This window comes from Xiphophorus maculatus, chromosome 16 (assembly GCF_002775205.1).
Source record: "Xiphophorus maculatus strain JP 163 A chromosome 16, X_maculatus-5.0-male, whole genome shotgun sequence".
Taxonomy (NCBI): Eukaryota; Metazoa; Chordata; class Actinopteri; order Cyprinodontiformes; family Poeciliidae; genus Xiphophorus; species Xiphophorus maculatus.
Window position 1 is genome coordinate 8447136 of NC_036458.1, and position 26695 is coordinate 8473830.

The following is a 26695-nucleotide window of genomic DNA, read 5'->3' on the forward strand; positions in this document are numbered from 1 at the left end:
AATATGTTTAATTTGAAGTGAGCATGGGTAACTCATAATGATGAACCTTAAGACCAGAAAACCATAGAAGTATCTGAATGTATTGTTCCACATCACAAAAATCATTAATCTTAATGTAATTTTTTTTTTAACCAAAAATCGCTTTTATTTAAATTATATATAAAATGAATGCATAATCAATATTCCAGAGTTATTCAAACACAGAAACTTGACCATCACAATATATTCTGGTGGGATCCTTAAGTTTGAATAGTCCAATCATTGCAACAAGACAGTATTTCCTATATAAAATGAGTTATGCAATTTTTTTGTGTGAATATATATAAAAAAAATCTTAACACCAGATAGGAGATCTTATGTTTAGAGGTTCCATTCACAAGGTCTTTACTCTAGGATGTTAGCTCTCTGTTTTATTCATTGTTAACTTCTTCATGTGGAAATATACGTATATAAATGTACACATTAAATAAATATGATTTATCCTTGACCATATCTATATTTACTGGTATTATTAAAAACACATATTTAACCTATGTAAACATTTGTAAAGACATTAAATAAATGATTTTATATATTGTGCATTATTTTAAATTAATGCATTAAATTGTGATTTTATAAAATAAATGTGATGATAGTGACCATTACATTTGTCATGCTTACTACTAAGTAATATTGTGCGTTAAAACTCAGATGATTTTAGTATTCAACAACACTGAAAACTGAGAAGATGTTTATCGAGGTTGACTTTGACAAACTTGCATAACCTTCTTAGCACTCTAGAAACGCATACCTTGCAATTTGCTTTGCTACAACTCCTGTGATTTTTGTGAATTGTGGTCCTTTAAATTAATCTTTAATTGACCACAACATGGACCTCCAGCTTGTAGCCAGTCTCCCCAGCCGAATCACTTAATTTTAACCCCAATTTGTCAGATTTGTTTAAAAATCAATAACGCTATTAATCAAAAAGGAGCATGCACGGCTCAGTTTCAGTGAAAAGGTCAGAAGCCCACAGGTCTCACATTACTTTATAGGTAATTGAGTATTGATTAAATTATAATGAGAGAAAGCAGGTTAGTGAAATCTTAAGTCAATTGTGTCACTTACTGATATAACAAAGAACGGAAGGGTTAATGAAAGTTTACAGCATTTGGCCCCAAAATTACATCCCAGCATGATCTGTATTATTAGTTTAGTGGAGTAACCTTGTAAGGAGTGTAGCTCAGTCTGGATAAGTCTATTACCTCAGTACTGGTATGTTTAATGCCTGAGTAGTTCTAAAAGTCTCAAGCACAGAATTCAGCATATGTTCAGTCGAGTTAGAGACAATATCGACAAATAAAATATGATTCTTGTTTGTGTTTATTGAGCGTTTGTTTTAATTGAGCGTCCCCACAGCCCTTCAGCTCCACCCGACGAACACCAGCTTGATTTCCCGAAGCACCACTTCAGCCTGCCGCACCTTTGGTTGATAACTTGAACAAATGTGCACACGGGGGCTTATCTGCTTCATTTTGCCACTTCCTCACAGTCCTAATAGGTGGATCTGATTGAAATGGACTTGCAGCATACACGACTGGGGCCTTGAAAAGCGCAGCATGCGCTCTGTGTTGTCAGTTATTGTGTTTTTAGATGCGAGAGAATGAGTTTTCACTATAAGGGCTTTTATCCAGTGAGGCTGTTTTAATTTCGGAGTCTGTGTATGCCCAAGAGATTGGTTCATTTATTTCAATCATTTCCTTCTGTGACCTGCTTGATTGCCTCCGACTGTCGGTTTATTCAGAGTTACAACTGTTCTGTACCTGTAGCTCGCTCGGTTATTAAATTTGAGGACTTGTCTCATTTTCCTAGAATTATGGAAATCACACGTTGTAGGATATTTGGATGAATGAGGTGGAGTAGACAATTAAATAAGCCAATTTCCAAAGAGAATAATATCAATTCAGCTGACTAATAACTGTAGGATTTTTGGTTAGTTTGTGCAGCATTTAGCTTTGCACACAGTAAATGTTGTCTCAGTCATCAGCAACTAAAATGACTCTAGTCATTCAGCAGTGTGTGTTCAGTGTTCAAAGGTTTGTCTGATGTAGCATTATAGGAAATTAGCCTCCCATTGGGTAAAAACTCTTAGTGAAATTGAGAGTAAACGTGTTTTATTATGAAATAAAGTCATGACCACCAGAAGCTGACGGAGAAGCTGATTTCTAAAGATCGGACATAGTGCCAGTATTTGACAGGGATGAATAGCACGTCTCCAGGCTGTAAGACACATTCGAGGTACGGTGCCTTCACAAACTCAGGGAAGCGTTCAGCATCTGGACTCTCCACCTCCACCTGCACAGAAGAGTTCAGAAACTGGAAGCACTGAATCTTTTTGTTTTCTTGGCAGGTGCAACACATGTTTTCTCTACAGACTTGTCAATCGCACCTGACTGGTGTTGTGAAGAAGCTGGGATTCGTGAGGATAAAGCTTCTCTGTGTCCTCTGGGGAATACAGCCGTATGTATTTGTTTCCCACTACCTTTAGATATGCAAAGGAAATCCCAAGAGGTTATTCTCTGATCAGGTGTCAGCTGTTTAGAAAGAGAGCAGCTTTAGTCACCTGAGCCAAGAAGTTCTGCTGGGGATCTTGGTGAAGAGGAGATACCGTACCCTTGGGTCCAAACCACGCATTTACAGTGATGTCATCTTCATCTCCTTCACCAAGACAGCAATAATCCGGGATGCGAATGTCTTCCTTTAATTCTGGGATCTAGAATTAAAGGAAGATATTATAGGACATCTAAGGCAGAAAATGAAACAAACAGAACATACACTAATAAAATTAGTTTTGGAGCATGCGACATTTTTCAGCAACTTAAAAATAGCATTGAAGTTATTATAACTTAATTTTCATGGTTTTCAATGAGGCATTTATGAATTTATCAGCTCACCATGCTGTTAACAATACAGAATGTGTACAGCAGTGCTGTGAAAGTGATTTTTTTTTCTTTTTTGTTTTTGCATTTTTGTCGTACTTGGAGATTTCAGATCGTCAAATTAAAGAAAAACTACTTTTATTCATATGAAAAAATCCATCTAGAGAAATCTGGCTCTAGGCGAATAAGGGATTGCCCCTGACCCCTAATAACTAGTTGTTCCACGCTTGGCGGCAACAACTGCCATCAAATGTTTCCAACAGCTGGGAATGAGTTTTTTTTACATTGTTGTGGAAGAATTTTGGCACACTCTTCTTCTGCTAAATTGTTTTAGCACAAGCACATTGAACACCGATTCATTTTTGAGTGAAGGTCACAGCATCTCACTCGGATTTAATTCGAGACTTTGACTGATAGCTCCAAAATCGGAATTTGTTTTTCTGAGTCACTCGGGGTTCAACGTGCTTGTGTGCTTTGCATCTTTATGCTGCTGTATAACCACTTGAGCTTAAGACCACAACCAGATGGTTCATGATTCCATCAATTACAGCAGATCACTCGGGTCCTAAAGAAGAAAAGTGGCCCCAGACTGTCACTTCTTCTTCTTGTTTAATGGAGGTTGGCCTCCAATGTAATGGTGCATTACTGCCACCACCTGCTCAGAGGGTAGGTTAGGTAGAAGATTACAGTCTGAAACATGTTCTCTTAAACAAAGCATACACATACACACACACACAAAACAGCATAAGGGTCTCAGACGACTTTTTAAAATGCTGTTGGTGTAATTCCAGACATAACAGGATGCAGATCTTTAAAAAGTTGCAGTGATTTAGATATCACTTGGTTCCTGAATGAGTTGTTGATTTGTACATGGACTAATTTTAGCAGTCTGATCATGCTTGTGAAGATTTGCCACCATTTCTTGTTTTCGCCACTTGTTAACAACTACCACCACGCTGGCTTGTTGCAGTACTAAAGCTTTAGAATTGGCTTTGCAAGCATTTCCAAACTGATAACTTTGTTTCTCATCTATTCTTGGATGTCTTTAAGTCAGGGCACGATGTGTTGTAATCATCTCTGGGTGTGATGAGTGAAGGTGAACCCATTATATTTCTAATAGATTTGATTAATTATATATAATTAATCATAATAATTATATATTATTATGTACCTTGTTAATTCGGTACATAATTTAACAGGAGTGTTGTATTTAGATACTGTAGTTTATAAAAAGCAACTACTGACAAATGCATTCTCTATTTTCTTGCACAACATTTCTCCAATATTACAATTGGTTTCACAATCTGAAACATTTAGGTGTGAAAAGAAGAAATCTGTCGGACAGCAAACACTTTCTCACAGCACTGCATATGGATTGCAGTTGTCATGGCAATATCAATGTGTGCAAAACCACGTTTGTGAGGAACTGTTGAAATAATAATGAAATAATCGGTAGGCTATAAGATTGTAGAAGCTGTGCAATAAAACTTTAATAATGTATTCCGAGTCCTGGACGCCCACAGTTGCTATAGATCCAGATATAGTGACCAAAATCAGAAAAAACAAGGAAAGTGGTTAGGATGCTTGGATGGCAGAAAAATGAAGTACTAGTGATATTATCAACAATAATATCCCAATGTCATGTTTTACTAATGTCATGCAGACCTACTTAGTTTTTGACTTTGGGATATATTTTTATAGCTCTAAAAATAATAACTCCATGTGCAAAATTTGATGACTCCTAATTATGGACTTTTTATCATAATATCACAGAAGAATTTTTATGACGCTCAATATTAAATAGTGTAAGAAAGAAACCGTCCCACAATGTTTAGGTATCTTTTCTGCACTTTAAAATATTTATACAGAAACAACCAATTGTGAAAGATGCAGAGCTTTAGCTTCACTATCAATAGATGTTCTAAAAATGTCTGAAATTTATAAATGATATATGATCCCTTTGTAAAACTCAATCTACAATGCACTACTTTGTATCAAGTTAGGTAAAAAAATATGATATAGCATAAATAAATCTTTTTATTAATATCTCATTGTGAGAGTGTCTTTGATTTGTTGCTCCTGTGCTGCCAGAAAGTGAAAAACTCTGAAAAACTTGATTGTTGCTTCCTCGCTTCAAGTTTCTTATCTACTTTGATCAAACAGCAGGTTTATCATAAATTTTTGAGAACAGGTAGCTGCTCATTGTTCTTTTAAGACGTGCCAAACAAACCAAAAATCAGGTCTTATCTATATCAGTTCACATGTTGTGAAGAAGAGAACAAACGCCTAGACAACAAATCAACCATTTCTGGGCTCCAATTAGTATTTTCCAGGGGAAACAAACTGACGCCCTGCCAGTGATGGCATTGGCTTTATTTTGCACAGTACTTACAGTGTCTTGTAAGAGTATTCAAAGCCCTTGAATACTTGAAAACTTCAAGGTGTTTTATTGGGAATTTGATGGTAGACTGTCACAAAGTTGAGTGCAATTTTGAAGCGGATTGAAAGCGATGTACCTTTTAGCTCTTTTTTAGTACAAATACACATGAGAAATGTGAGGGAAAATCTGTTTACAGGAAATTAGTAGAGCACTCATCAAATCTAGTTTTGATAGCATAAAAGAAAGGCATTATTGAAATAAACCCACAGAAACTCTGTTTTAAAGTTGCCACAAGATACTTAGGGAACAGCAAATGATAGGAAACAAATCTAGATTTTTTTTTAAGTCTGCACAGTAACCTGAACACACTATCCTTACAGTGAAACATGGTGATAGTAGCATCATGCTGTGGGGATGTTAGAGGCCCAGTTCAGATGAAAATCCAGTTGAAGCTGCTCTCTATCCAATCTGACTGAGCTGATTGGAACTATTTTGCAAACAATTGGAAAAAATGTCAAATGCACCAAGCATTTATTCTGATTTCTTTGTAAAAGCCTTTGAGAACCATTCATCTTTTTTCTTGCACTTCATAGATGTGAGATACTTTAAGGTGCTCCATTGTAATGTTGCATAGTTCAAGGGCTAGAAATATCTTTGCAACACATTGCATAAAACAGATAACACAGAGATGATAAGAAGGCAACTACGACAATTTATCAACATGGCACAAGTACCTGATCAAAAAGCTGATGTTGAGCGAGATAACCCACAGCTTTGTGATCACTCTCAGACTCTTGAACCTGGGAAGCAAAAGACATGGACTAATAACTCTTATTACCCCTAATTAAAATTATAATGTGGGCTTAAAACAAAAAAAGACACACTCACTTTATTCAAAATGTATTTGTCGATGAACTCATTGACGGTAAGCAGTGTTTGTGACCAGTCCTCGTCTGTATAACGGGAGCCCACCTCGACGGGAACTGTCCGGCAGCCGGCCACGGACCTCAGGTACTCGATGCTTCACAAGGGGGAAATAATAATTACTATCCTCAAAAACATACACGGCCGTTGTGATTTGAGGAGGGCACAACAACATGGTAAAACAGCCCTTTTGGATGGGAATCAGATGACCATTTTGATTTTTCCTATTAAAAATCAGAGTGAGCAGCGGAAAAATGATGACCTGAAATGATTTAGAAGAATCACAGATGTTTAGATGAATTAAGCAAAATGTGCTCAGTTTATTGTCTAAATTCTTACTTATTTAAGTCAAAGTAAGCTAAAACTCTAACTTTTATATCTTCCAGACTGAGTTTGTGTGTTATGTGTTAGTTATCCTTCTATTTGAGAGTACTCCAGATTTCCCGTCCACTCAGCCCAACAAGAGCTCTCAGCTCTTGTGATAAGTATATATCAGTCTGATTACTTTGCTGGACTGAATGTAACTGCAGGATAATGTTAATAATAAAAGCTTATTTTGACGGCCTAAATTAAAATCCGTCAGACAATAATTTAGGTGAACTTTCAGATGAAATCATCTGAAGATGAAAATGTACAGCGATGTACCATCAAGAGACACAATATTTAGCTGAAAATGCATAGATTCTGAGAAAACAAACCTCCAGGGATGGTTGTTGAGGGCAGGCCAGTGGTCAGTTATCCCCTCTAAAATCACTGGTTTGAGGGGAAGGAGGTAGTTTGCATTGAAGCTTTCCAGTGAAGGACACTTAATTCTGGGAACTGACAACTCGTCTTTGATTAGACCAACATGTGGGCTTGCAATCTTCCTTTTCTGTTAATAACGGCAGAGAGAGAAAAAAAAAAGTAAAACAAGCTCAGTTTAAACTTCAGAGGATACTTTCCGAAAAGGATTGAATGTTTCAGACATTTCACTGAATAGTTTGTTATAATCTCAGCTAGTTTTAAGAGCTGTGCTTTCAGTTTTTTATTTTATTTTACCGTAATGAAAGTACATTTGATGTCATTGAAAGCTGAAATAGCAACGAAAAACATGTTTGAATTAGGATAATATACAGCACTCTCCACATTCACTGGCACCTTGGTTAGACGTCTGTAAAAAAGAAATAGGTGAATGAATAAAATAAAGATATTTCTCAGAGTGAGTATACACACAGAGAGTGATATCTGACCATTCCTCCTCTGGGTCCTCTCCAACTCTCTCTTCTCTTCAGCTCAGCTCACAGGTTTTCTAAAGGATTTAAGTTTGAGGACCTAAAATGGTGGTCATGAAAAAAAGGCTGATTTTCTGTTTGGTGAATGCATTCTGTGTTTATTTGGCCATCTGTTCTACCCATTTTCAGTTTTCTGGACGTCCACGAGTTACATAAAAATATTAAAAACGTCCTGGTTTTACAAAGAGTTCCTGGTGCCATGCACTCTTAACAAAGTTCCAACCTTTGCAAGCAAAACAGGCTCACACCACCATAGATTGTCAGTATTAGTGAAGAGTGAATAATAAAATTATACAACGTGTTTTTCAACATGTGGAGTTGTTGTTCCAAAATGCTTCATTTTAATCTCATCTGAGAGAAAGCGTTGAGCTAACTTTACTTTTATGTTTGTCATGGCAGTCCACACCAGGCTTTTTACTGGTATGGATAGCAAACAACCAGTTGGCATGAAGTTAGAATATTATGGTTGTTATGGAGACATGGTGAGCCCAAAACTCAACTCTTTGCTTCAGTTCTCTAACTGTAAGTTTTAGAGATATTTTTTTACTTTTATATCTCATTAAGCATCATCCTTCCTCTGTATGGCTGACAGATAATCATGAGTCCTCATCCAGCTACATTTCTCACAGTTACAGTTATTTTAACCTTTTAAGTTAAAGTTTAAATTGATATAAGCAAGTGGAGATGAGAAAATTATTTCTTTCTTCTCATGATCAACATATAACCCATGTGTTCTCTAGTCTTACTCTTAAGAATAGCCAAAAGAGATAAGCTTCTGTTTCATGTCATATTTATAACCCAATAAAAATAGAATATACGATAAACAGGGTTTAATTGTTAATTAAAAGTTTTTGATTAATTTAAATATAAAGACATGCTTCAGTTAAATTTATTTTATAGGAATTGTTAAGGTGGCAATGATTGTGGTGTAGTAAAATAACAATTATTTCTTCATGTGAGATTTTTTTTTCTTCCACTAAAACATTGGACCTAGATGAAAAATATTGATTTGAATGCATTTTTACTATAATAGTATGTGATTGCAATAAAAATTTGACTTTACCTTCAGGCTTTTTCTTTAACAGGGTGATGATTAGTGTGGAGGTGGTTGTAACTAGACGAAGCTGATTCCAGGTTTTTTTTTTCTTCTTATATTTATTTTAATACCTCTCAATACAAGAACCTGATGACGGTTGTTGCAGCCTTAATATGTGGGCTGTTTGAGATGCCAAGGTGTACTTTAAAATATGTAATCAAGAAAAGAAGTCAAACTCCTCTGAGTCTAAACACAGTGGTCTGACCTTTCAGTATTAAAATGTAAGAAAAAAGGGACATGTGTGGAAAAGAAGACAACAAACCTTTGCCTCGATGTTTTCATGATTATCTTCTTCTTTAGCCAATGTCCTTATTTCCCTTTGCAGAATTCGAACGATGACCTGAAGTATATTTTCCATGATGGCCGCACCCATCAGCAAACCCATGTCACATGTCCTGATGGCCTGCAAGATCTCCTCCTCTGATGGACTTCCTCGACAGATCGCGGCTGCTTTGAACAGGCAGCCATACGAGTAAACCCGCCTCCACTCTTTGTCCACATGGCGCCATGTTCCCATGTTAAGTCTCTCCCATGAATAGTCCAAAATGATCTGAGCAGTGAGAATTCGGCTGGCGCTCGACGTGTCGACGTACAGCTGCTGCCGGGCCCGTTCCAGCATCTCCACCACGCTTAACACCACTTTATCACTAAACTGCAGCGGAAACTGTTCTTTATTAGGAGGCAGGGTGGCTGAGATTTTTGTCCACAAAGATGCCATGGACGAGATGAATGTTCTACGCTCTGAAAGATGGAGAAAAACAGTAAAAGTGAAGCAATGACCCAAAAGAAATTCTAATCTAAACTAAAGTTGCATCCACACACTGCAGAGTCTGTCTTGGAACACGTTGATGCATTTTTGTTCAGACAAAAGCTGGAACATTATGTGGTTTGGCAGGTTGTGGGCCCATCAGTGTAGCAATCTGCAAAAACCTGCCACACACATACAGCCTCACTGCTGCAGGGAAACAGACGTACACATAATTTCCTAACTGGCAAACACAAAACACAGGTGAGGACAGCGCGAGCCAGGACCGCACGTGTGACACATGAACAATGACGACAGTTTGCAGCGCGGAAATGCCAACACTGCCTCTGTGTTGCTCCATCCATACTCGGACGCTCTCTGCTTCCCGTAGAAGCTGCCAACACATAAGCACCTCATTTATTTTTTACGTGGAAACAGAACCGTGTGAACCCAGAAGCGGGCTGAACTCATCAAAATGAATAATTGTGTTTATTAAACCACATGTGTAAGGGATGATGTTGGCCTCCAGCAGCTCTCAGATTTTTACACATTCACATGAACAGAGACACTAAAGCCAAATAATAATAAAACACAAACATCAAGAAGCAAAAACTAAGAGGCTATTTATACAGTCACTCAATCTCCTCTAGAGGTGAAATTGTTGCGGTATCAGGTCACAGAATATTGAGCATGTGGACACTACACATGTTAACAAATCACACTACTGCTTTGTGTGTTTACCTAAACTGTCTATTTAATACTATCAGTGGCAAGCAGAAGGGAATAATTGTGAACCCTAAACCCCTAAAACATCTGATCTACCTCGTCATTGCCTGCATGAGAAAGAAACCTTGGAGAACCACTACTAACAGTTCTCATCATCTTTAGTCACCTTCAACTTATCTAGTCTGTGAGGTGCTAAAAAGCAATGTTTGGTGAAAACTTTTGTATTCTATTAGCTTTCTTAATTCACCAAAATGACTAAACCATAGTAATAAAATTAACTCCTGTTTTATTATGTCTTCTTTTATTTAACTTAACTTGTATACATTTTTTGCCAGGTTGTTTTTATTACATCTTTATTGTGTGTTTGGTTCTTTGAATCTTTTTAATCATTCTTTTATGTGCATGCGCCAAACACAATTTTCCTCTCTGGTGGACCATACAGACGTATTCTGTTGTGATCTATTGATCAATTATGGTCAAACAATAAAAAGACTTAACAGTTCACAAAAAAATCCTCAATTCAGAAAATTTATTAGTGATCCACAAATCAATTAGACAGTGAACAAAATAGTTTTTGCCTTCACTGGGGACCATCATATCAAATTAAATATGGATCGATTATCAAGTATGACAAGACTTTAATAAATTATGGTTTCAAAATTTGTGAAATTATCTGTCACACTGTTCCTACTTTTTGCTGTACTAATTCATTTAGAGCCACAAATGTTCCATAAGCTTTTGTGAAAAAAACAGTATTTTTTTTCATAAATCTATACTGTTGGAAATATGTCATTTTTAAAAGAATCACCATTTCATTATTATTGAGTTTTAAAGCAAAAAAACACACAAAAAACTAAAACATTTACATAAAGAGCATTGATACATTTTCTTTTATGGGATGTGGATGTTTGTGGAAAATTACTTAAAGAAAAACAGTTTCCAATGCCATAATGGAAACAATATATATATTACTGATGCTTGTGTCATTCTGCTGTGGAAATTCAATGCCTGATTTATTCCATGCAAAAAAATAAAATAAAATAAGCTGCAAAAGCTGCATTTATTATGTATATATGTCTAGAAATTTGTTTGTTCTGCACATTTTAAGTTAAATTATTATGTGTCAGCATCGAAAGTCCACAGAGTCACTTGAGGTGCTAGAACTGCAGGTTGCAGGGCCCAGTCCAAGGAATCAGTTTTTTCTGGCTGTATGCAGCACAGTAACACAAAGCAGCCCTCCCTCTACCTGTTGCTATGCACTGCTAATCAGCTGGATGAAAGTATGACTCAACACCTTTCCCTTGCTTAAACAAAAGGAAAGACTGTCTTAAACAGTTCAAGAAACTGCAGTTTTTCCCTGGGAATTACGGGAGTCAGTAATTGTTATAGAGCTGTTTTGAAACTGCATTCTTATTACTGCAATAATCAGTACATTCGATTATTTTGCATCATCAGGAATACTCTTATCAATTTTGATTTTAAATTTGTGAGTAAGTGATACTTTAAAGCCATGGTATGGATATTCAAGGCTATGAAACTATGAGAATCTCATACTGATCTTTATTCTTTGTCTATTAAACACTGGGAAACTCATTTATTTTGTTTGTGCCAGTTATTTAAATAAAATAAAACATTAAGTTCTTATTTTTCTGTCTTTGAATACATGCATTACGTTTTGAATTTGTGTTTAGATTTAAGGTTATAGAAATTGTACCTTAATGCATTATGACGATGTGGATTATTTTCATTTAAAAATAACCCTCTTCATTTACTGTCAGGTTCACAACTACTAAAGTTACAACAAAAACTTTAAAAAATTTCAGAAATAATCTCTAGGAATTTTGATAAATCCCTAAAACGTATGTTAGTACAAAAGGGGCCAGGATTGCAAGAGTTTGACTCAAAGCAATGAAGGAGCAAGAAAAACGTTTTATTTTAGCTTATTAAAGCACCATAATCTTTCGTGATATAAGAAAGCCTATTTAAAATCAACTAACGTTTGAAAAAGAGTTGACGTTTAGCTTGAGTTAATATAAGGAGCGGTAAAAGAGATTAAGCTCGTGTAAGAATGCTTCCTAAAGCAAACTTCTGCTTAAAAATATTAATATTTCACTCGAATATAGCTAACTAAGGTCAATATTTACCTCTTATTGCCTCATATACAGTGTAAATCCATCACAATCTGGACTGCGAAGCACAGCTCGGCTGCGGGTGACACAGCAAAAACATTCCGTCAGGAAACTTGAACACCACGAAATATTGGTTCCGTGCTGCTATTAAAGTTGGAAATATCCAAATTAGAAGTTATGAAGTAGGAAAATCTGTTATTAACATTACTGAGAGTGTGTAAAAATTATATATTATATGTCCTTCTTTAGGTTTAGAAAAAAATCTAATATTTATTCACTATGTGGTCTCTATGACCATGCTTACATATGAAAGTAACAGACATAGAAGTGTGTGAAGCCAGACTGGCCCTGGAAAAAATTTCATTTTGCAACGTGATGAGAAGACTGCAGGAAACATTCCTTCCATCAGGAAAAACTACGAACTGAATTCACACTCACACTTGTTTGGCATGTGTGGGCAGTTTCCTACTATCTATACACTCACCCACATCACACTCCCACACAGTTGCATTTGTCCACAACGTCTTAGTCTTCGTGTAGCAGCATGGGAAATCTGTTCATTCCTCTCTACCGAGGTCTGTCTTTTCACTTTTGTTGACCAAATGTAGCCGAGCCCAGTCAGCTGAAACTAGTCACAGCTCTGGTGGTGACAGCACATCCTCATTAACATACATGTTGACACCGATGCATCTGTCTCAACAGGTGGACAAGCCTGTCTCATAGCTGTATTGCACTGAGATAACTCCCGTCATGATAAATGATGGCAAAACTGTTAGACAAACATTTGCTTTCCTCTTCCTTCCAAACGAGACTCCAGCTGCTCATGATGTATTGTGCAAATATAGATATTCCTCGAAGACTTGCAGATTTGTGTCTGCTCACGTGAAGCTGAAACAATAATCAGATTTGTCCTTTTGATATCTCATAGGTATTTTCTTTTTAATCTTTTGTATTCCTCTACCTTTTCTTTCCACCCACAGAGATGTGGCATGAACAAACACGATAGGAAATCTTCATTTGGGGAACTCTAGAATCTATAAACCCAGAGCACTATTATCAAATGCCAAACACTCTGTGAAATTCAAATAATCTCGGTGGAAATCGCTGAGCTACTCTTGTATGTAAGGCAGACAGAAACAAGAGAGTCACGCTGCCTTTCCAGGAATCTCTGGGGATTTTAAGACGCTTCAAGCATTTCTATTCACTTTCACTGTGTAAACATTCAGAATCGTAGTGACTCAATGTACTATTCATTTGCTTTTATGGAGGTTAGACATTACTGTGATGAGCACAATGGCAGCTTGTTCACTGAGTTTTATTACAGTTTTGCTAATGTCTTAGGCAAAAAATATCAAAAACAGCAACAATTGCTACTCTACATGCAATAAAAAAGAATAAAAACTTATTTAAGCTTTTAGAATCTAAATTAAAGTTATGCTGGTGTAGGTTCTCAGTCATCCACGCTATGACAATCCTTAGTGCTTAAGCAGAAGGCAGCCAACTTGTTTCTCTAAGATGTTTTGCTTCTCATACTTCCCCAGTTCTCATAATTGAATAGGAATTGTTAGAACTAGGATTACATTTAGGTTTTCTCCTGGAATAAAAAGGGATGCAAAAACCTTCATGCCTGTAGTGCAGCTAAGAAAGGCTACTACAAAACATGTGTTTGTCCTCATATTATACACTGAAACACCAGGTCTGCGCTGGTCAAACATGTTTTCTTTATTACGCTGTATGGGGGAAAACCTCACACCATAATGCGAATGCTGTGTATGTCCAAATCTGCTTGTGTGAGCTGCTGAAGGGGGTCCCAGCAGGAGAACCAATGCATTATTCACACACGTTATACTGTGGTTGTAAGACAGTGTGGGGCCGAGCTGAAGGTCACAAGTCTGACAACTCTGTCCCTCGCTGTGCTGTCAGGACCGACTTCATGCACAGAGGTCAGTAACCTTTCTCCCGTTTTATCTGGAGGCAGGTGAGGAATCATTGTTCCTCCCAAAGCCCTGGTGGAAGGAAGACTGGTGTCTTTCAGAGGATATATTAGGATTTAATTTTTAATTATTGTGAGCAATTGCATCTTTTTTCCCCCCCCTCCAGGGGGTATTTTGTGGGCTCTAGTGTCCCTTATATGAAAGTAGGCCGACAGGAAAGCAAATATCGCTGGGTCCAGAAATCAAACCCACGACGGCCGCGTCAAGGACTTAAGGCCTCCAAACGTGGGTCGTGCTATCCCCTATGCCACCACAGCACGCCCCTCAATTGCATCTTTTAAGGTCATGAGAATTTTATAAAATCTTTTTTAAAAAAAGGTATTGAAGCAAAGACAACACACAGAAAAATAACAAGATCCAAAGTCCAGAAACAAGATATCCAAAGCCCAAAGTAGACTTAAAGATAATTTAGTTTTGGCAAAAATGCATTTAGATGTTCCTTAACAGTGCTTTGAATTCCATCCATCATCCTCCTCTTACCTGAGCTCAGGTTCCTTGCGTCCAAGAAAACCAACAAGCCTCAGTCTGTGGAATCCAGGGGAGTTTCGTGACCAGAGGGTTAATATAGTTCCTACAAATGAGCTCTGGGTCTTTTTCCAGTAGGCTGTGAATGAAAAACCTCCAACTGCAGGCACCCAGGAGGCATCCTCATAAGACTCCCAAACCGCTTCAATGGACTGCCTTCAATGTGGATGAGCAGTAGCTCTTTTTAGACCTTTCATGCATAAATTATAATGCACACATGATTTCATTATTTCCAGGCATGAAAAATACACTTTGAAAATCTTATTTTTAAACACGTACTTCTTAGAGAGCTTATCTACATGTCTGTCCAGATAAAAAAAAATATGGTTTAATAAGACTGGCATACATACACTGACTTGACTTAGTAATACTATTCACAGTGAAATTTATAAAATGGCATTAAACTGTTGATGTTACGCCAGTATGGCACCATATTTTTCAATTTTCTAAAGTTGTTCATTATGCTAAAAAATAAATCCTCCTGGTTCCTCATCAACCAGTGCTCTCCAAACTCTTTGTTTTTTGACTCATTAGACCCTCCCTGTTGAATTGTGTTTTCTAGCACAGCTCTGGACAAAGAGGAAATTACAGGTATTCTGCATGTGTTATGTCTCTCCCTGGTGGTATTTGCAACCTCCTCTGCATGTCAGTGTTCTGCAAAGGTCTACTAATGAGCTATTATTTGAGAGAACTGAACATTCAGGATACCTTCCCCCATGAGGACTGACTCTGGACACTCTTACTTCGTAGGTAATGTCAAAATCATCATCCTCAGTTTGACTTAGATATTAGCTCAGCTACCGAGCATTTCTAAGAATAAATGGTAGAAGTACTGGTCAAAATGTAGTAAAATATGATCAAAAATGCATGTAATCCACTTTAACAAAAAGGTAATTTGTCGCAGTTTTCTCCCAACATGCAACTTGTTTTTAAATTGTGACCTGTAGGGAGCAGTCTACCTTTTTTCCCAATCAGGAACCATCGTGTAAAACTTTTAGGAACTGACTTTGCTCTTGTCTACTTTGCAACCAACTACGAACATTAGTAGCATGCACAAAATGTAATGGCCTGAAGTTACCAGCAGGATCATATCGTTTGTAAAACGCAAAGAGAACTTTACAATTCCCATAGCACACACCTTCCTTTCCTCTCTTGCAGAAAATTATTTCAGAAATTTCCTTTTCTTTGTTTCCCCATTTAAATAAATGCCTGTTATCTATCTGAGGTTCAGTGGTAGAGCAGGTGTGACATACAATGAGGCTACAGTCCTTGATGCAGATGTCCCTGGGTTTAATTCCCAGCCCTGGGCCTTTACTGGATTTCTTCTTCAACTGTTAATAAATGAAAGCCTGTGGTGTCACAAAGCGTTAGAAAAAACGGTGTGTGAATTAGTGAATGAAGGTTGTGGTATAAAAGCAGCTTGTGTGGCCTGTATAGCTTGTAAAGTTCTCTAAAATTGCAGAACATTTTGCATTTAAATTGCTTTGAAGTGTGAGTTGTTGCCTGTTTTGCCTGTCTTTCTGTTGGTCGTGCAAAGAACTTTTGACCTGTTCTGTACCTTGGCTCTCTCCTGATGACTGTTGGGATAGGCTTCAGCTGGAATAAATTTTTTTTACTTTTCTAATTTTTTCAATTTCAGCAATCAGTTCTTTTGAGAGGTAAACAGCTTTGAGACAAAAGTCAAAGTAATAGCATTCAAAGCACTCTGAGTCATGCAGTTGATTAAGACTTAAATACTGTACATTACTCAAAGTGCTATATATTTTTATTAAATTGTAAAATTATTCACAGTAATTCTCTGTAAAACAGTTTAATTTAATTTCACCTTGAAGTAAACTGCTTTCATTTTATGTTTTTGCAAAAAGGGTTGTGTTTTGCAGAAACACTCTGGAATCTCGGCGGTCTGACTTTGTGCAAGCGAGCAATTCATTTGGTGTTTGTCATAATTCCTTTAGAACCCGAGTTTGTCTCGGCAGTGCTGTAAGTAAAACCCTCAGCAGCAGAAGCTCAGGGTTTGCCAGCAGTTAAACAGGTCAGCAGGCGCTGCACGCACTACGACTTTCAGCCGCCTCCTCCTCCCAGGGGCCCACAAGGGTACAACCACCGGGACACCGCAGGAGGGATGTAATCACTACCATTACGCTCCAGGTGCTGCTGAAATAAAAGATGGAAACAAGCCCCTGGTGTCGTTGCCATGGCTCAGAATCCAATTAAACACTGTTTAGCTTGACACAAACTGCCAGTCGTAGCCTGTTGACTCATGAAATTATTGTCATGGCAAAATTAAACTGTTGCCACAGAGAGTTCCACGTGACCTGAACCAGTAACCGCTTGAACCACTGGTGCTCTATGCTTGGATCATATAGATTTCATTGGGCATTGCTCAGCCTCAGACAGACTGAACAGTGTTGCATCTAGAATGACTATTTTTATTGTAATGTTTAAGAGGTCATCAGTTTGTTTAGAGCTGCACATTAACAACCATGGTGTCACTCAGTCCAAATTCAGAGTCACATTTATCCCCGTGGCAATTTATGCATACATAAAAGCAAGAAGCAGTTAAGGTTTTCCACATTCCTTGGGAACGAGGTAATGGATATTTGGAAATGCCCCGGGAGAGATAACAAATGAGAGGTGTAAAGTTAAATGTCCTGTGAAATCATCAGGAGATCTGAAACAAGCTGCTTTTACAGCCTGTGGGAGGTTTCCACAGACAATTATCTCGAGCGCGCCGAGCCCTCAGCTCAGTGTGACTACAGGTCAGCGTCGCAGGTCTGCTCACTTACAGATGTTTCTGGTAAGGCAGATCCAGGGAGGATGGAGACGTCCCCTGGGTTGCCCGCAGACACACGGGCTCCCTGGCTTTCTCAGAGTGGTGTCAGTGAAACACTCCTCCTGTCCAGCCAGGTGCTCAGTTCCCGTGGCTTAATGTGGGACTTTAGAGTGCAAGCAGAGTGTCAAAACCACTTTGAATCAAATTAATGCAACCAGGTGTGGACCTGCAGTCGGGGCTCAGGTGACACCTGCTACTTCCCTTTAATTAAAGCTCAAACAGCTGTTTCAGAATCAGAGGCTTCATGGGAGCACTTGATACTGGTCACATCTGATTATTGCTCTGACCTTTGGGTAATACTGATACATGAATCAATAGCCGACAGCAGGGAAATAAATGGTTACACCTCATGTGGGAAGTAAAACAGTGTTAATGTTGATGAGCGTGTTTGCCAACTTGAATCGTCCCATGCTTCCATGTCTCCCTCGGTGTGTTTTTAAAGGGAGTGTGGCACTTCTGGCGAAAACGATTTTCTTACAAATATGACTCACTTGCTAAGTAAGGTGAGGATAAAAGTGGAGGCAGTCTTCACCTCGTTATTCTAGCACTGTGAAGAATCTTCAGTGGGCTGCGAGCTCTGAGGGTAGTTTAGGTAGCTTTGATCTTTCTTGGATGCAGTAATAAGCATGGCGCAGATGAAGAGAGAGAGTATCATCCTGAAACTAGAAAATTTCGGAAGAAATTTAGCCGGGGCCTGCCAAGGCGCGCCCGTCGGGCTTGGGCCCGGCGTCGTCACGCCACAAATCGGCGTCGACGCTAAAGAACGCCGCGACGTAATCAGTGGCACGCGGAGAACCGCAAGAACATTAAGCGAGGCGGACGTGCACCATTCAGTATGATTTAAAATGTTGTCAAGGCTTTTATTTTGGAAGTTTTGTTAAACTTCATTTCAAAGGGCCAAACTAATCCCATGCGTAACAGTCATTGGGTTAAAATAGTTATATAATGCTCAAAACACAAGTAGCTGATGTAAAAATATTCAAGGCTTTTATTTTGAAATGTTTGTTAAGCTTCATTTCAAAGCGCCAAACTAATCCTATGTTTATCAGTGCTTTGGATGAAAACGTCAAATAAAGCCAAAAAGAGCAGTTACGTCATGTAAAAATATTCAAGGCTTTTATTTTGAAATTTTCAGTATGCTTCATTTCAAAGGGCCAAACTAATACCATGTGTAACAGTGCTTTGGATGAAAAAGTCAAATAAAGCCAAAAAGAGCAATTACGTCATGTAAAAATATTCAAGGCTTTTATTTTGAAATTTTCAGTATGCTTCATTTCAAAGGGCCAAACTAATACCATGTGTAACAGTGCTTTGGATGAAAAAGTCAAATAAAGCCAAAAAGAGCAATTACGTCATGTAAAAATATTCAAGGCTTTTATTTTGAAATTTTCAGTATGCTTCATTTCAAAGGGCCAAACTAATACCATGTGTAACAGTGCTTTGGATGAAAAAGTCAAATAAAGCCAAAAAGAGCAATTACGTCATGTAAAAATATTCAAGGCTTTTATTTTGAAATTTTCAGTATGCTTCATTTCAAAGGGCCAAACTAATACCATGTGTAACAGTGCTTTGGATGAAAAAGTCAAATAAAGCCAAAAAGAGCAATGACCTGATGTAAAAATATTCAAGGCTTTTATTTTGAAATTTTCATCAAGCTTAATTTTAAATTGCCACACTAATCCCATGTGTAACAATTGCTGGGTTAAATCAGTTATATACAGCTCAAAAGAGCAATTTTCTGATGTAAAAATATTCAAGGCTTTTATTTTGAAATTTTTGTTAAGCTTCATTTCAAAGGGCCAAACTAATCCCATGTGTAACAGTTACTGAGTTAAATCAGTTATATACAGCCCATAGCAGCAAGTAGTTATAAAGGCCAGTTAAGTCCTGATCTGTTTCAACTGAGGGTATCACTATAGATAGAACTACAATGATGCGTATTTGTAGTCCAAATCAGCAGCCAATAGCCTCTTGAGTTCCGTTGCTATGTTAAATAAGTTTCACACCAAGGTGTGAAGTGTTAGTGAAAGAGCCTGAGAGCCTCAGAAAATCCTGTCGCATGACTTTGCTCTGAAGCACCGTGACAGAAAACCGTACGGTCTAGATAAATTTCGAAAACATTTTACCGGAGCAGACAGGCGTATCAATGTCAGGACCGATTTTGATACTAATCGTGCGATATTTGTGGGCGTGATGGCGATTTCAAAAATGATTTGGGCTGAAAAAGTTGTCTTCATCTCTCACTCTAAGCAGCCAGAGACGCACTCTAACTTTAGGAAAAATGAGAAACTTTGGGTCGCTTAGAGGCAAATTGTGGACAAACCGTAACTGGTATCGACGAGCCGTCTTCACTTTCGAAGAGATCACAGACGTATCTACAAAATGAAATTTGAATGGCATTTCTAGGTGAATTTGTGACGACACAGCAAATCCTCAAAAATAGGGTATTTCTAGGATTTTTCCCATTGAGTTATAATGGGGTTTTTTTCGTAGTTTTTTGCGAATTATGTCGCCACGTTAAGCCCAAATCCCACCAGAAGTAATAGCTCCAATGGCGTGAATTTTCTGCACGTTTTGATACCTCATTTGTAGGTGTGCACCCAGCGGTACGAGCCGCATTAACGGTTACGGAAGAAAAATAAAGATTAAAGAGACGCTTCTCTCCGACAATAGTAATAGGTTCCTGCCATTGCTTTGCATGGCAGGCCCCAATATGAATTCCCTTTGGTTCTTTAACCGGGCTAAAAAGAGGTGGGTGGTCAGCTCCGAGGGCTCTGCGGGAAGCATGTAGCTCCTGACGAGGTGCACGTGTGAGCTCACACACGCAAGCATGGGAGCTGAGCAAAGTGGTATTACTCCAAATGTCCTTCAACCCTGCGGCTTTTCAAACTGTGCCTGCAAGCCTGTAAATCTGAGAGCCATAAGGTGGAGGATCTGTTTAAGAAAATAAAGAGAGCATAACCTTCCACATGAAGACTGAACAGGCTTTATATCCTTTTTCTTTAACTCTTTAGTGATGCTGCTTTGGTAATAAACACCAACACCTAACTATCAGTCTCATTTCTTGATTTCTTTTTTCTCTCAATGTTGGTCCAGTGTCTACCCATGGGTCAGCGTCATAAAAGAAAGGTTCTTCTCCAGCAGAGAGCAGTATTGAGGCAGCAAAAGTTCTCTCCTATCACTTCCCTTGCAATTTAGTATGCAAAAAGGAAACAGAGTTAGTTGTCATGCTTTTCTTTGTTGAAAGACTCCAAAGGCTTTTCATGAGGTCAGATTTATAAATGACATCCTCGACATTACAGAGCAGGGCTGTGAAGGGGAGATTAAGACTTCAATACCAAGTCAAGACGCAGGAAATAATTTCAGCTATGAGCGTGAAAAGCTCTAAAAGTTGTTTTTTTTCTTGCTTTTTATAATAAAAAATAAGTAAATGTTATGATGAGTAAAATCCAGGAGTTAAAACAAAAACGTTTTAACAGAAAACTCAAAACCAAACATTAAATTTTTTTGCTTTTTGTCACATTACAATTGAAAACTTTATTGCGTTGCATTGCAATTTTTTGTGACTGACCAACACAAAGTAATTAAGTGTGAATATGAATAAAAAAGGATACATGTTTTTCAATTTTTCAACCAATAAATATCTGAAAAGTGTGTATTCAGCCTCTTTTATTTTGTTCCTAAGTACTTCTATTCCCAAGTATTCACCAGAATCTGCCTGTCTGTACTGCAATGTCAGCTGTTATATGAAGGCCTCAAAAGGGTGTTAGAAAAATTAGCAAACAAACTAGACCATGGAATACAACAGACAAGTCAGGGATAAAGTTGAGGAGAAGCTTAAAGAAGTGTTGAGTAATAGAGCAATATGCCAACATCACAAACATGTCTGACCATCACAAAGAGCACTCATTAATCCATCTTTAAATTCAAAGTATGGCCCATGGTAACTCTGAAGGAGCTGCAGAGACACACTTCTCAGCCAATCTGTTAACAGAACATCTACTAGTTGTACATTCCACCAATTTGGCCTCTATAAAAGAACAGCAAGATTGTTGAATTGTTGGAAAAAAAGTCAAAAACTCTCCACTGCAATCCATGTTGGGCACACAGCAAATATGTCAAAGGAGGTGCTCCTGTTTGATTGAGATCTGGTTAATATTTGAGTTAGGCTTTGGCAGTCTTTCACTGCAAGCAAAAAACAGTAGAAGATCAACACGTCAACCCCACCATGAAAAATGGTGGTGGCAGCATCTTGATGTGGATATGCTTTGGTTCAGCAGGAAAGGAAAGCTTGTCAGATTTTATAGTAGGATGATGAAGCTGGACCCAAAACATACCAGAGGTACATTTGAAGATCAGAAAGTCCTAGACCTAAAGAATCTGAAAAAGCTTGAAATATTTAGCAAAAATGAATGGGCATTCATTGCAGTTTTTATATGTGCAAAGCAGGTAAAGATATCTGTAAACCTGCAGCTGCAACTGCAAGAAAGATAGTTCAAGAATAATAAATCTGGGAGTTGAATGCATCCACAGATAGGGAAGCGCAAATGCTCATGCAACACGTTCCAAATTGTTATCTCCTCACAGTTTTGATACATTTATCAAAATTGAATTTTCTTCCACTATTCTACTAATTTTTATGTCAGTCTTGTTTTTAAAAAGCCAATAAAATATACTGCAGTTTGTGGATTTTATATGACAAAAGTTGAAAAAATTCTGGGAATCTGAATACTGTTGCTAAAGTCACTGTATTTGTCATGAATACCTTTGTAATAGACAAGTGATCAATATCAATAAGGTACATCTGATAGAATGTTGATAATTTAAATGAAATTCCATCCATAACTGCACTGCATTCTGGGGGATGTAGGCAGAGGAAAGGCTTTAGTCGCTCAACCTCTCACGGCTTAAGCAAGGTCAAATGAAAGTGGGTGGCATCAACTAACTCACTCCCTCTTTGGTTACCTACCAATAATCTGATGAGAAACATATGCAGTAGAAGTTTTGTCCCCAACAGACCCGGGCAAATTTCAGTCCTCGGAGGTCCTGGCACACTGGACTCAATGTCTTTCAGAAACGTTCCCACAGAGGTACAATTTTACGGCCGCGTACTCGGTGATGCACGTAGGAAACTGTTCGACAGGAAACAGCAATCGCTTCAAACTGTTCTGTTAGCGACATAATGTGGAAAGTCAGAGCAACCAGTCGCCGGGACCTGAAGCATGACTGCCTCTCTCACTGCAGCACTGACAGCGGAGCGGTGGCTGCCCGGTGCAGAAGAAACAGCGCTAGGTGAACAACAAGCTCATCAAACTTGCTAGTGTCCATTTTGATAATGGAAGTGGGGAATGAAGGAATTTGTCACGAGAAATGTCGGCAAATCTGTAACTATTAAATCTAAACTGTCTGAGGTCAGTGCGCAGAGTCTGCAAGGTTCACAGAATGCAGATACACCTCAGTATGTTGGAGCAGTTTCATGTTTTGCCACCATGCCTCATAATTGCTTAAAAATACAAAACAACAGGAGTGATGGGAAAAAAAAGTGCAACAGCTCATGAGGAAATTGTGGATGAAAAAGGATAGGTCACGTCGCCAGCTTGGCAGTACTTAGGATATTTAAAACAAAAAACAAATATGTAATTATCAATATCAACTGATGCAAAACATTTCTATTGTCATAAGCCTTTCAGCCATATCGCCCACCTCTTATAAATACTTTTCAAGCCTTTTGGAGAAGGAATGCAGCTATAGAAAACATCCTTTGCTCTTTTCTGAAGTTAACAGAACTCCAATACTAAAACCACATACCAGAGCGTTCACATGCCTTCTGGTTGTTTGTGAACAAATATACGCTGTGGGTGTTTGACCTTGACACACATTACCAAATTCAAACTAGGTCAGCAGTCACCTCTACCTGTGAAGAGGAGTCTGTTCTTCATTTGGGCACACGTCGAATGCATCCACAGATATGGAAGCGTAAATGCTCATACTTGTTTGCAGCAGAGGGAAGAAGATGGTTCATTTTCGTGGCACCATTTTCGTGGCACTGTGTTTTCTGTTAAAAAACAACTGCCTCTGTAAATAAGTAGGAGGAGAGGAGCACGCCTTGTGGCAGATTCAGTGGCAGAGTTTTTTTTTTTTTTTGTTTTTGTCTCTGGCGGTGGTGTGAGGAAAGCTGCCAGAATGCCAGCACATGGTATTGATTTAGAAAACACGGGGTGCTGATTGATGATTATCTTTCTGGCTCTCTTGCTCAATCAAGCTTATGCTGTTTGTGTTATTGTTTTAAATAGTTTATGTAGCATCTTCCTCACAAATAACAAATGCCCATTGTGCCTTGGTGTAGCACAGACAAAGAAGAGCAAAGCGGTTCAATTCAGCAGGCACCTGCCTCTCTGATGAACAAATACGCAGACGGACACATCGCTGAACATGCCCTGGGGCTTTTATCACATCCAGCTGTCAAATGGGTGCTGATCCATCATCCAAGTTCTGTGTTCACATTTTGACGCTTTGACCTCTCTGAATAAATCTTTGATTTATCTGCTGAAGTCAGATGTCCAGAGCTTTGGTGCTGATTTTCAATTTTGTTTCCCCATCTGAAGTGCACATTTCTGTTTTCCTCTCAGAGTGTGCAGATGCCACCCTCATGTTTGTTGTCTCATTGAGAAACGATGCAGCGTCCACAGACACAATGTCCCAATATTTTCTGCTTCCTTTCCCCCCCTTCACCAGCCTCAATGAACCAACATATTTCCTATTACAAAATTGTCCTCTCCTTTTTTTTTACTCCTCATCAAAAATAAATTATGATCTATTCCCAATTTCCTGCTACCTAAAAGACAACAATACTGCGTTGCCTGTAACCTTGGAAACTGCAGCTACGTTTGAAATGACTATAGCACAATCCTTTTAACTGTTGACAACTTTCATGTTTTATGTTTGGTGAGAGGAAATGTGGTAAATCAACTTTGCACAGACTGGAAAAAAATGCATAGTGAATATTTAATAAATTGTTGAAAAGAGGCTCCTGCATGGTCGCATTCTGACAATTTCTCAGTGAAAGGAAATCAATGAAATGTCTAAAACAACAGCAAGGACACATTATTGAATTGGCTAAAGGACTGCTGTCCTCTGTAAGCTTCTTATTTTGTGTTTGGTTCGGTTTATTCTTAAACTTCTTATTTTAAATCCAAGACGTACTTTCAGACAGATATTCCCAGCTTCCTTGTGCAGACCAAAAGGTTTGTTCCCAGTTATCTGATTTTATTTCTCAGAATGTTTAGAAAGTTAACTAATTCAATGTCATCTTGACTTTATAAAAATTGCTTCTGCGTTAGCTTATGGGTAATCATTTCTTCATTAAGAGTTTTGTTTTATTAACACAACTGCAGCTAAGAAAAGACGGTTTAGTTGCTGTACACAGATCAATAGTGCACTCTGTGCACTAATCCATAAAAGAAGTGAAAATATGAGTGGGAAGATCCTTTGATTCTCTGTCTGGCCGCAGAAAACATATCCCGTTTCCATATTTTCTGTCGTTGAAAGGCTGAGATGAATCATTTGCTTGTAGGATGTGAGAGATTTGGCAGTTCTCTGACTGCGGGCAAACTTGGCAAGCTTTATGTTTTAGATTGGATAGACTGGAAGCTCAAACTCCAGCCTCTCCCTTGATATGCCCCCTCTAATCTTGATGGTAATGCTAAGTAAAACATGGCGATACTGGGAGTCAGAATGGTGATTTTTCAGCAGAGAGTGGCCTGTGAGAAGTTATGGTAATAATTTGAGCTCATCACTACATCTCATCTTTTGGAACATAAAGGGACTTCTCTCCTTTGCAACATATAAATAACAAAATCTTTTCACATAATAAACAAAAAGTGATAAACCTTAGGAAGAAAAATAGACAAGCTTATTTTTCATATAATTAAAGGCACTGAAGGGCCAAAAAACATTATTACACTTACACTGCATGAAGTTTAATTTCACTGAACGATTCAACGATTCACACCGACACGTATAATATATAAAAATATAAATATATATATGCATGTGTGTGTATCTATGGTCAATTAATAAGATACATTTCATGAGCAACAGACGTCTAATTGCAAATCAAATGAATACATTATAATTATATGACAATAATGAATTTAAATGAGATTTTATAAAAGTTGCTGATGGGAATGTTGGTTTAAGTACAACTTGACAAAATTTAATATTCATGGATCTTCCTAAGACACTCTCCTAAATAAACCTTTGTAGTCCCTTTATGTCTGTCTCAATTGAACCAGCATAGTCTCGAATTTTAAATCTTTTTAAAACAGTAAATCTCCATAAAAAAACAAAACAACAAAAAATAACACTCCTTTGGAGGACTCGAAAAAATCACCAGGGGATGTTCGGTTCAGACATCTGAACAGGATGCCTCCTGGGTGCCTACCTTTAGAGATTTCCAGTCATTCCCCACATGGAGAAGAACTTGGGGCAGACTCAAAACTTTCTATAGGGACTGTACTGTATATTCCTTCTGGCCTGGATTTTGCCTTGAGTTCCCTCTATATGAGATACACAATTTTACATTTAAAAGGCATTTCTTTGCTTCCATCCTAGACCTGTTACATTCCTTACTTGATCTCAGATAACAGGGTAGATAAATTCTGTGGACAAAAAAAGCAAAAACACTAAAAGATTGTTCTTCTGATATTTATTATCTTTCATCTGCAACAACTATATATTTTATGATTATAATGTACAACGGATGTGCAAAAGGAGGAACCACACAGCTGCTGTAACTGTGTTTAGCACCTTGAACATCACCTATTCAGCACATTTATCCCTCAGCTTGGCTGTTCTAGCTGTGTGCAATGACAGAGCTTATGGAGTTGTTTTCTATTTCACCCAAGGTTGTGTTCCTTTTATTAAACATTTCTACACATATCCACTTCCTGTCGCACTATGGTGAAAAGATGAATGTCCAAATATCAAACTCCAAATAAGTAAGGTTGCATTACACTATTTTGGCAGCATTACCAAAATAGTGTAATGGTGTTTTTTTCTGTTTTCAAAAAAGTAGTTAGGTCATCTTGAAACAGTTTTGATTTGCATTTTTGTCTTGATGGTAATAATAATAAGAAACTATCATAATAGACAT

The 26695-nt window shown here is 37.9% G+C and overlaps 1 protein-coding gene across 1 annotated transcript; it reads right to left on the bottom strand.

Moving 5' to 3' along the window:
* Window positions 1-1344: 1344 nt before the first annotated feature.
* kdm8 (lysine demethylase 8) lies at window positions 1345-12292 on the bottom strand. The gene is made up of 8 exons (XM_023349026.1): window positions 12205-12292; window positions 8852-9330; window positions 6921-7093; window positions 6187-6319; window positions 6033-6098; window positions 2603-2752; window positions 2429-2521; window positions 1345-2334 (listed from the first exon to the last, which is right to left on the bottom strand). Exons 2-8 carry the CDS (start codon window positions 9305-9307, stop codon window positions 2170-2172), a joined length of 1236 nt encoding a protein of 411 aa, XP_023204794.1. The 5' UTR covers window positions 9308-9330; window positions 12205-12292; the 3' UTR covers window positions 1345-2169.
* Between the last annotated feature and the right edge of the window lie 14403 nt (window positions 12293-26695).